General features: G+C 34.5%; 1 protein-coding gene across 2 annotated transcripts in view; it reads left to right on the top strand.

The window, feature by feature from the left end:
• slc39a4 (solute carrier family 39 member 4) overlaps positions 1-12,500 on the top strand; it is a 19,831-nt gene that overhangs the window by 6,638 nt on the left and 693 nt on the right. For both annotated transcript variants that reach the window (XM_052093463.1, XM_052093462.1), the window contains 9 exons: positions 1,223-1,427; positions 1,567-1,712; positions 2,556-2,727; positions 6,511-6,683; positions 7,604-7,774; positions 8,012-8,107; positions 9,209-9,263; positions 9,494-9,646; positions 11,487-11,674. In XM_052093463.1, the coding sequence (XP_051949423.1) occupies positions 1,223-1,427; positions 1,567-1,712; positions 2,556-2,727; positions 6,511-6,683; positions 7,604-7,774; positions 8,012-8,107; positions 9,209-9,263; positions 9,494-9,646; positions 11,487-11,674 (1,359 nt within the window). The remainder of the gene's footprint in view (positions 1-1,222; positions 1,428-1,566; positions 1,713-2,555; positions 2,728-6,510; positions 6,684-7,603; positions 7,775-8,011; positions 8,108-9,208; positions 9,264-9,493; positions 9,647-11,486; positions 11,675-12,500) is intronic.

Here is a 12,500-nt window from a genome sequence, read left to right as displayed (position 1 = left end):
TATTAGTATAACAATGAAAATGATCTTTGTCTCTACAGAAGTAGTATATTTATTTTATATTGTCATCATTTTCACGCATCCAGTTGAATCAAGCTTTTATTTTGACGGGAAACTGAGTGAATTGATTCAGAGGCGTGTAGCACATGCAGACTATATATTTATTTCATTCAGTCTCTGAGTCTTCAGTTTAACACTCATACTTGGCCATATTTTTATTTAAGTATTCATTATTTGATTGTCAAATTGTCACTTATTTCATCCCAATTTCAGTTAAATATTCCGGGTTCAATACAAGTTAATCTCAATGGAATAATGTTAATTTCGACTCGTTCCTCCTTTTCTTACACAAATGTGTGTTACAGTGAGACACTTACAATAGAAGTCAATGGGGTTTCATCTGTAAACATTAAAAGTATATACACAACAATATGTGTGTTAACAGGATTTTCATCAAAATAATATTTTAGCCTATTTTTATGTTTTACGCATTTAAATTTCATAACAAAATTCCATCAAATTGTATTGTGGAATTTTTTATTTTATTTTATTATGAATTAAACTTTAAATATTTTTATAATTCTAATCATAAAAATTATATAATTGTTAAATTATAAATTATTTTATAATTTTAATATTTTTATCATTATAATTTTTACTTAATTCAGTTTTTTAAATGAAATTAAAATGCATAAATATTTAAATAATTTTTGGGAGTGTAACCATTTCTGTGTAAAGTTCCCATGGTGCTATAAACCCTTAGACGACCGTAAAAATTACAATTTAAACAACTTCACAGCTCAAATAATACAAGAGTTTTAACAGAAATATTAATGTAAGTGCATTTATACAATTATCAGCATCACATTTCTGCCTTTAAACTCTCCAAAAATTGGCCCCCCATTGACTTCCATTGTAAGTGCCTCACTGGAACACACATTTGTGCATAAATAAAAAAATATATTTTTTTGTGGTAATCAATATTATGCCACAAATGTTGTCGATTAAGCTCAACTTGTATTGAACCCGGAACATTCCTTTAATTTAAAATGTAATGACACAATTCCAAGATTCCACATCTCGAAAATCACAAGGTCCTACAAACACCACTTTTCACTCATATTAAGAGACTTACAGCGAGGCTCAAAAGACACAATGTGAAATGACACATGATTGACAGCTCATGTTGACGACTCATCTGTCATGTGTTCATCCTCATTTGTAGCCGTGTCTCTCTCTGAATGACATCCTTGAAGAGAGCAGCGACGATCACGGAGACCACACGCATGTCGATCTGGATGCCGTGTTTGGAAACATCGTGTATCACGCCTTGCGTGGAGACTGTATGAGGGCGCGCGTCCTGCCTGAGCAAGAGTACTTCATGGATTACATCTTCAACCTGTTTGGCTCCGATCATCTCACCCTTCATGGTGTGAATGTTTGAGAGTCCTGCAATAGATTCCCACCAATATTGTCATTTCAACCGGATGAATCATCATGAATCATTCGTGTTTTAAATATGATGTAACATTTGTTTTAAACCTGTGCGGGGGATTTTATCTTTCGCAGATTTTGAAGAGCTTCTGAAGACCTTAAACCTGGGCGGAGAGGAACACGACCATGACGAAGACCATCTCGATGCTGAATCCCACCGCAGGATGACCCGTAAAAAAAGTCATCCAGAGGGTCACCGTAGCAATAGCAGCTGGGATGTGGTAATTATTCCTGCAGTAGTTAGACTAACCTGGTCTCACTCGGAATAATAGTGCAAGATGGTGAAATCGCACAAAATCAAAACGACTGGAGTCGTGAGTTTGAATCCATGGCGTGCTGAGTGACTCCAGTCGGGTCTCCTTAGCAACCAAATTGGACTGGTTGATAGGGAGGGTAGAGTCACATGGGGTAACCAAATTGGCCAGTTGCTAGGGAGGGTAGAGTCACATGGGGTAACCAAATTGTCCCGGTTGCTAGGGAGGGTAGAGTAACATGGGGTAACCAAATTGGCTGGTTGCTAGGGAGGGTAGAGTCACATTGGGTAACCAAATTGTCCCGGTTGCTAGGGAGGGTAGAGTCACATGGGGTAACCAAATTGTCCCGGTTGCTAGGGAGGGTAGAGTCACATGGGGTAACCAAATTGTCCCGGTTGCTAGGGAGGGTAGAGTCACATGGGGTAACCTCCTCGTGGTGGTGATTAGTGGTTCTCTCAATGGGGCGTGTGGTGAGTTGTGTGTGGATCGTGGAGAGTAGCATGAGCCTCCACATGCTGTGAGTCTCCACGGTGTCATGCACAACGAGTCACGTGATCAGATGTGCCGATTGACGGTCTCAGACGCGGAGGCGATTGAGACTTGTCCTCCACCACCCGGATTGAGATAACCGCACCACCACGAGGACCTACTAAGTAGTGGGAAAGTTTAAGCAAACTCTAAACATAATCGTGGTTTTAATAGGAGAATAACTTTAGTTTACTATATGCATTTAAGCAATGTCGCACAAGGAAAGAGTGATGTTGCATTGAATATAGACGCTGATTAAGACCTGCTGTGTTTCATGTGCAGACGTGTTTCAGTGCTGAAGATCTTCTAAGGATCTACCGCATGAACTCCACAGCGCTGACCCGAGATCAGTTCACACAGCTCAGTCCTGCCCTGATTCAACAGATTCTCAATGGAGGCTGTTCTCAGATCAGTCCCAGTCCAGCGACACCTGACTCGCTCAGCGCCGCAGAGAGTGAGTAAACTGTTCTGATGACATCACATGATGAGCACTTTCAGACTTTAGTCGTTTAGTTATCACATTCAGAAACAATTGTTTCTCCTGACCAGTGATGAGATCAGAAGGAGACTTTTTCTTAAAGGGACAGTACACCCAAAAATGAAAACTCTCTCATCATTTACTCACCCTCATGCCATCCCAGATATCTGACTTTCTATCTTCTGCAGAACACAAATGAAGATTTTTAGAAGACTATCTCAGCTCTGTGGGTCCATACAATGCAAGTGAATGGTGGCTTGAAATTTGAAGCTTTAAAAAGCACATAAAGGCAGCATAAAATAATCCAGTGGTTTAATCCATGTCTTCAGAAGTGATATGATACGTGTGGGTGAGAAACAGATCAATATGTAAGCCCTTTTTTACTGTAAATCTTGACATCAGCAGTCTCCTTGGCGATCGTGATTTCAAGCTGGCAGTCTGCCAACTGTACCAGGAAGTGTAATCGAGCTTGAAATCATGATTGACAGACTGCGATTGCAAGATGTACAGTGCAGAAGTAGTTACATTTTGGTCTGTTCTCATCCAAAACTGATTACTAGCTTACTTCTGAAGACATGGATTAAACCACTTATGGACTACTATAATGCTGCCTTTATGTGATTTTTGGAGCTTCAAAGTTCTGGTCACCATTCACTTCCATTGTATGGACCCACAGAGCTGAAACATTCTGCTAAAAACCTTCATTTGTGTTCTGCAGAAGAAAGAAAGTCACACATCTGGGATGGCATGAGGGTGAGTAAATGATGAGAATGTTCATTTTTCGGGTGTACTGTCCCTATAACGTTTTGATGTTTTAAATGGATGATTTCACTTTGGGATGTGTGGCAGAGCTCATTTCATGACCACTGGTGGGAAAAACAACGGAAAAGAAAATGACAGAAAAAGTTTAGCTGTAATGCTTGTAAATGAATTATGATAAATTATGATTTACTGTATGATGTAAAAGTGTATAAGAAAATATACACATTTCTAGAGAATAATTTTTCCTCTGTCCCTCTTTACTGCTTAAAAAATCTGGGATTTGGTAAAAAGAGGGTCTTCAAAAGTTCCACTTCCCAGCAGTAAGTCTTTCTTCAGTAGAGGACATCCTGAACTTTCTTTAAAGGTTTCATTAATTATGTGTCATTTTGATCATAATTTAAAGTGTCAAGAAATGGAAAATTCCCAAAAGTGTCCCACTTTGCCCATATTCACCATATTATGCCAAAAACTAAAATTAATTTGAGATATTTTGTCTTGTTTTTTTATTTAGTTTTGGAGTTCTGAAAAATATTTTAGTTTCAGTTTTTTCCAGTATTCTCTTTTTATTTTATTTCTATATTAGTTAACAAAATAACAATGCGCTGTCGGTCCCCTAGATTATATATAATATAAAGTAAAATAAAATAAAATAATATAATATAAAATAATATAATATAATATAAAGTAAAATAAAATAATATAATATAAAATAATATAATATAATATAATATAATATAATATAATATAAAGTAAAATAAAATAAAATAAAATAATATAATATAAAATAATATAATATAATATAATATAATATAATATAAAATAAAATAAAATAATATAATATAATATAATATAAAGTATAATATAAAATAAAATAATATAATATAATATAAAGTAAAATAAAAATAAAATAAAATAATATAATATAAAATAATATAATATAATATAAAGTAAAATATAAAATAATATAATATAGTATAATATAATATAAAGTAAAATATAAAATAAAATATAATATAATATAATATACATATAATATAATATAATATAATATAATAATAAAATAATATAATATAAAATAAATATAATATAATATAATATAATATAATATAATATAATAGTAAAATAAAAATAAATATAATATAATATAATATAATAGTAAAAATAAAATAAAATAATATAATATAATATAATAATAATATAATATAAATAATATAATATAAAAATAATAATAATATAATATAATATAATATAATATAAAAGTAAAATATAAATATAATATAATATAATAAAATAATATAATATAATATAATATAATATAAAATAATATAATATAATATAATATAATATAATATAATATAATATAATATAATATAATATAATATAAAAGTAAAATAAAATAATGTAATATAATATAATATAATATAATATAATATAATATAAAGTAAAATAAAATAATATAATATAAAATATAAAATAATATAATATAATATAAAGTAAGATTGAAGAGGAACAATGCGGTTTTCGTCCTGGTCGTGGAACGACGGACCAGATCTTTACTCTCGCAAGGATCCTGGAGGGGGCCTGGGAGTATGCCCATCCGGTCTACATGTGTTTTGTGGATCTGGAGAAGGCGTATGACCGGGTCCCCCGGGAGAGACTGTGGGAGGTGCTGCGGGAGTACGGGGTGGGGGGTCCCTTCTTAGGGCGATCCAATCCCTGTACGTCCAAAGCGAGGGCTGTGTCCGGGTCCTCGGCACAAAGTCGAGTTCATTCCATGTGGGGGTTGGTCTCCGCCAAGGCTGCGCTTTGTCACCAATCCTGTTTGTGATATTCATGGACAGGATATCGAGGCGTAGTCGGGGTGGGGAAGGTGTGCGGTTCGGTGGGCTGGGGATCTCATCGCTGCTTTTTGCAGATGATGTTGTCTTCATGTCATCATCGGTCCGTGACCTTCAGCTCTCACTGGATCGCTTGGCAGTCGAGTGTGAAGCAGCTGGGATGAGGATTAGCACCTCTAAATCTGAGGCCATGGTTCTCAGCAGGAAACCGATGGAGTGCGTACTCCAGGTAGGGAATGAGGTTTTGCCCCAAGTGAAGGAGTTCAAGTACCTCGGGGTCTTGTTCACGAGTGAGGGGACAATGGAGCGGGAGGTTGGCCGGAGAATCGGGGCAGCAGGGGCGGTATTGCACTCGCTCTATCGCACCGTTGTCACGAAAAGAGAGCTGAGCCGAAAGGCAAAGCTCTCGATCTACCGGTCAATTTTCGTTCCTACCCTCACCTATGGTCATGAAGGTTGGGTCATGACCGAAAGAACTAGGTCGCGAGTACAAGCGGCCGAAATGGGCTTCCTCAGAAGGGTGGCGGGCTTCTCCCTTAGAGATAGGGTGAGGAGCTCAGTCATCCGTGAGGAGCTCGGAGTAGAGCCGCTGCTCCTTTGCGTTGAAAGGAGTCAGTTGAGGTGGTTTGGGCATCTGGTAAGGATGCCCCCTGGCCGCCTCCCTAGGGAGGTGTTTCAGGCACGTCCAGCTGGGAGGAGGCCTCGGGGAAGACCCAGGACTAGGTGGAGAGATTACATCTCCACACTGGCCTAGGAACGCCTCGGGGTCGCCCAGTCAGAGCTGGTTAATGTGGCTCGGGATAGGGAAGTTTGGGGCCCCCTGCTGGAGCAGCTGCCCCCGCGACCCGACTTCGGATAAGCGGTTGAAGATGGATGGATGGATGGATAAAGTAAAATAAAATAATATAAAAATAATATAATATAATATAATATAAAGTAAAATAAAAATAATATAAAATATATATAATATAATATAATATAATATAATATAAAGTAAAATAAATGAATATTATATATTGTAATATATTATATAATGCTGGCACTTTCTGAAATGTACAGTCTGAACGGCACACCTGTGATCAACACAAACACAATGCTGTTCTTCACTCAGCTCTAAGAATGTGTTGTCTTATACAATCAATGAGTTGTTTGTGTGCAGGATATGGATATGCCACCCTCGCCAACCTTATCATCTGTCTAATGGCCATGTTTGGGATTGTGGTGCTGTTGTTTTCCGCCTGTACTCAAGTGTTTGAGCTCTGCCTTCAGTTCTGCATCAGTCTCGCTGTGGGGTCGCTGACCGGTGACGCGCTGTTGCATCTCCTGCCTGCGGTGAGCATCCATCAGTCTTCAGAGCAAGGAATAGGATTTTGTATTTTTTTAAATCACATTTCAATAATAAAACGTGTGAGTTTATGCGACAAACCAGCTGAGATTAATTCTTTAAAAAATATATATTTATTAAATCAGTGTGTAATTTGTAATTAAAGAGAATGCTCTCTGACAGGACATCTAAAATATAACATTGGATTATTCACACAAACAAGCTCACAGATGAGTAAACAATGGCTCATTTTTTGCAGATCTTCCTAAGGTAAAAATAGATATACGTTTTATATATATTTGTGGCTTACAGTAGCAGTTATCGTCACATAAACGAGACATTTGTATTTGAAGGCTTACAGAAATCATATGTCACTTTGTGATACTTTTAAAAATCTTTCAAACTGTGGTATTAGTGCAACACAATAAACTATACAGTCACATTCCTGAGAGTGAGATCTTTAATTTGATATATGACATGACCATTTATGTGCTATGGGAAGAACTTTCATTTTTATATAAACGTTTATACCCCATTACCTCTAGGGGGCGCTAATTTTCACCGCGAATGATTTGAGGCCTTATTTTGTTATTTTAAGTGACATAACTGCAGCAGTGATGGTTATTTATTAAAAGTAAAAATTCTAAGCTTTCAAATGACATGTAATTTGCCTGACTTTCATATATGGAGACTTTAATGTTTTAAGCGTAAACGTTTTTGCGATACAGTGCCCCCCTTTGGACCCGCCGCAGGTCCGTATAGTTTAACGGGAGTTTTTATTTAACATAACTACAGCCCTGTCACAACATGTCATTGTGCGCAGTGGAAAATAACAGGATTGCTGAGAAGAAACAACAATGTTTTTGATTAGAGGTCATTTGCTTCGTGAGTCCTCTGTGAACGATTGTTTGTGTGCATGTTTGTGTAGGTCTTGGGTCTTCACATTCATGATGACGGAAGCAATAACAACCACTCTGAAGACAACTTACACTTTGTGTACAAACTCCTGGTACTCATTGGAGGCATCTATTTCTTCTACGTGATGGAAACCATCTTCTCCATCATTACACGTGGAGAACATCACCACCATCACGATGGAGTGAGTCTTTTGTTATACGTAATTATTATTAAATGGATAGTTCCTTCACGTCGGTAATAAACGGCACTTAAAAGTAGTTAATATGCAACTCGTGCATTATACTCCAAGTCTTCTGAAGTCATACGAAAGCTTTGTGTGAGGATCAGACCGAAGTTAAGCTGTTAATAAATGAAGATGTGTTACTAGAGATGAGACCTGTGAGAGGTTGTAAATCAGTGTTGTTGTATTGTGTTGCAGGAGGAGTCGGATCTGCATCACTGTGATCACGGCAAAGTTCTGCAGATGTTCCAGAGAGACAAACAGAACAAACACTCGAACTCACAAGCTGATCTGGTGAGACAAACCGTCCGTACAAACGTCAATGCACAACCAGTGACACAGTATTACAATTTTGTCATGTAGGACATTGTGAAAGTAAAACTGAAATCAGAATGAAATCATGATTTGAAGCGTGCTCTTTGAGTCCTCCAATGTTTCCCCAAACATATTTAGTCATTTGAACAAACCCCAAGTAATACACTTCAAGACTCTACAAATAATAAATATGAAAAAATAAATAAATAAATATACATATATATTATTTATTTATATATATAATGTCTTTATTTATCAATATAATGTATTTATTTATATATATTATTTATATATATATATATATATATATATATATATATATATATATATATATATATATTATATCATTTATTTATTTTATATATATAATGTCTTTATTTATAAATATAATGTATTTATTTATATATATTATTTATATATATATATATATATATATATATATATATATATATAATATCATTTATTTATTTATATATATAATGTCTTTATTTATATATATATAATGTATTTATTTATTTATTTATATGTATGTTATTTATTAACTAATGTATTTATTTATTAATATGTAGAGTGCTGAAGTTTAATACTTTTGTTTGTTCAAATTATTAAACCTTTGTTTGGGGAAATTGATAAAACAGGAAAATAATATTAATTAATGAAATCACTATATATATATATATATATTCTTAACTAATATTATTATCTTTATTTACGGTAAAAATAACTATAAATCTTAAAACAAGATCTATTTAATTGAAAGCAAAGATAACAAGAATAGTTTTTATAGAATGTCTCTTGAATTAAGTAATTTTATTTGATTTATTTACTTTTATTGAAGTATTTTATAATGTTTATGAAGTTAATAATCAGCAATTTTTTTCTAAATCATTTTAAATCACAAATGTTTGTCAGAATTGTGCTTAAAACAAGAAAAGTGAGTAAACAAATCTATGTTTATATTTAAGGATGTTTTGATATTTTTCCTGGAAAACAAAAGTGCCGTTTATGAAAATCCTGTTTGCGGTGCATCAATGTAACTTTGAGTGTGTCGGCTGTAAATGAAGTTTCTATAAATTGTAGGTGGACACTGAAAAAAACGAGAAGTCCTTTTTCAAACCTGCTGTCCTCAAAAGAGGTGAGACAAACCACGACTGGTATCGCCACAAGTCCATGCTGGTTTCTTGGCTCTGTTAATGATTATACACCACTTTAATCACATATTCTGCACCTAAATTACACATGACGCACATTCAAGGGAGTAAAATGACCCGTTTTAGCTCTAATGACCCAGACAGGTGCTACTTTCATAACATCTCATTGGGCCCCTTTTTGATGAACATGTCTGTCTTTTTGATGCTCTTTCAGAACAGCGTTTGCTTCCCTATATGATCACCATTGGCGACAGCATCCATAACTTTGCGGACGGTCTGGCAGTCGGCGCTGCTTTCTCCGTGTCGTGGCGATCGGGGCTGGCCACATCACTGGCAGTACTCTGTCACGAGCTGCCACACGAGTTGGGTGAGAAATCTAGTGCTTGTACTCTTTTGAGAGACTCTTTTGAGTATTGACGCTGACTATCACACGTGGAGTCACGAGTTTGAATCCAGGGTGTGCTGAGTGACTCTAGCTGGGTCTCCTTAGCAACCAAATTGGCCCGGTTGCTAGGGAGGCTAGAGTCACATGGGGTAACCTCCTCGTGGTCGCTATAATGTGGTTCTCGCTCTCAATGGGGCGTGTGGTGAGTTGAGCGTGGATGCCGTGGAGAATAGCATGAAGCCTCCACGCGCACTAGGTCTCCACGGTAACGCACTCAATAAGTCACGTGATAAGATGTGCAGATTGACGATCTCAGATGCGGAGGCAACTGAGATTCGTCCTCCGCCACGCAGAGTCACTATGCCACCACAAGGACCTACTAAGTAGTGGGAATTGGGCGTTCCAGAAACGTAGGAGCGCTTCACATTCAAATCAGTAGCACGCTGTTGTGTCACGTGACTCGGTGCGGCAGAAGTTTAACCCTTAAATGACAGTCTAGAGTCTTGTGAACAGCATTGAGTCTGTTTAAATTAATTTAAATTCTGTGTTGCATATAGCAGTGTTCAAAAACGCATCTCGAGACACCTGTGTTGCATAGCGTCTAGCCTTTGCATCTGGAGCGCACCTATGATGCCTTAAACTGCCACCTATATAGACAGCTCAGGTTATGAGAGTTATTGACACACATATACAGTGACACTTCCAGAGACAGACGCACACACACATAGCTGTTGACCATAAAGTCAGCTGTGAAGAAGTGCCAGATAAACACTAACTATATATCATTGACAGCTGTAAGCATAGACCTTATAGAGTATAATTTCCTCGTGCTTTCTGTGCAAACATGATATTTAGTCATGAGCATATTATTATGGCTATGTAGTGATGTAATGTCTCATATGTTGCTGTACCATCTTTTCCATAATAATAAAGTTGCACACCTCATTATGCTAGCAAATGATTCCTTTAATATTTTCACTTCTTTTAATTCAGCATAAGATGAATTCGGATTAATACATGGTCAAAACTCTATAATGAAAGGGTGCAAATGTAACTATTATAGCTCTTTCATAGCTCATGGAGATTTAAAGGAGTTTAGGTACAAAAAAGTGTTTATTATAAAATATTTTAAATATAAAATTCAAAATATATATTTTTATTTGTATAAATTTTTTTTTATTAAAATAACAAAAAAATGTTTTATTAAAATAAAATGTTATGGAATTTTGTAATGAAATTGAAATGTGTAAATCTTAAAAAATAGACCAAATTTTTTTTTATTAAAATAAAATGTTATGGAATTTTGTAATGAAATTGAAATGTGTAAATCTTAAAAAATAGACAACATTTTTTATTAAAATACAATTTTATGGAATTTTGTAATGAAATTGAAATGTGTAAATCTTAAAAAATAGACAAATTTTTTTTTAATGAAATTGAAATTGAATTTTTTTTTTTAATGTATGATTAATTTAAGTATCAGTGATGTCTCAGAAATTACTCCTTGAATAATAACAAAGTTCAAAATGTCCGGACAAAATCTCAGACATCAGGTGATCTCATGGGATTCTCAGTTATGTCTCATTTATGTCTCAAATTTGTCTTTGATGTTCCTTCTAAAATTCCTGCGTTACAATAGACTGAAATGAGACGCTTGTTGTCTTACAGTGAAAGTCTTGAGCTTTAATTTGAATAGCACGGCTCATCATTTGCTCTTGGGAGAATTTGATGAGAAATGAGTTTATGTTGAGATCTCATTGTTGAGGTCTCTTCAGGGAGAAACATCTGACAACTTCACCAAAAACGTTCTTGTCTGTCCCAGGTGATTTTGCGATCCTCTTACACTGCGGGGTGTCAGTGAAGAATGCCCTGTTGTTGAATTTGGGCAGCACTCTCACCTCCTTCATTGGACTGTACATCGCATTGTCTGTCTCAACGGAGACCGTCGCCACAGAGTGGATTTCGGCTGTGACTGCTGGTCTCTTCCTGTATGTTGGTCTGGCAGACATGGTATGTGTCAGTTCACTGCAGTGCAATCTCTTTTTTATTTCATATCACAGTAACTGTATATATCATGATACTACTTTTTGCTAAGTAATAAAAAAAAAGTTTATATATTTAATAACCATGTGGTAATAGTATTTTTTGGATAATACAGTGAATTAAATATTTCAAAAAGAATAAAAAATAAATAATTTAAATATATATATATTATTATTTAAATAAAACAAACAAATGAAAAATAAAAAAGTATATAAAATAAATAATTTATATATAATTATTATTATTATTATTTAAATAAAACAAACAAATGAAAAATAAAAAGTATATAAAATAAATAATTTATTTATAATTATTATTATTTAAATAAAACAAACAAATTAATTTTGTTTGAATATTTATTTGTAAAAATGTGTATATAAAATAAATAATTTATATATATATAATAATTATTATTATTATTTAAATAAAACAAACAAATGAAAATAAAAAAGTGTATAAAATAAATAATTTATATATGTAATTATTAGGGCTGTCAATCGATTTTTAATTGAATTAATTACATTATGTACCGATTAATTAATCGCGATTAATCACATTTAATCGCATATACAAATATTTGCTGAGAAAGCCCCAAATATAACAATAACTCAATATATAGTTGGAGATTTATTATGAGGGCTTGTTTAAGGACCCTCAATGAACACCAGCATCAGACATGCTTGTGTCGCGTCTCGGGTGTAAATATATAAACATACATTTTTAGTTCACTGTGTCGAGTTAAATATAGTTTAATACTTAAAACACATCTTGAGATCTCTTAGATCAAATTTGC

Source organism: Xyrauchen texanus, chromosome 26, assembly GCF_025860055.1.
Source record: "Xyrauchen texanus isolate HMW12.3.18 chromosome 26, RBS_HiC_50CHRs, whole genome shotgun sequence".
NCBI lineage: Eukaryota > Metazoa > Chordata > Actinopteri > Cypriniformes > Catostomidae > Xyrauchen > Xyrauchen texanus.
Note: the sequence above shows the minus strand (reverse complement) of the source record. Positions and strands in the feature narration are given on the sequence as shown.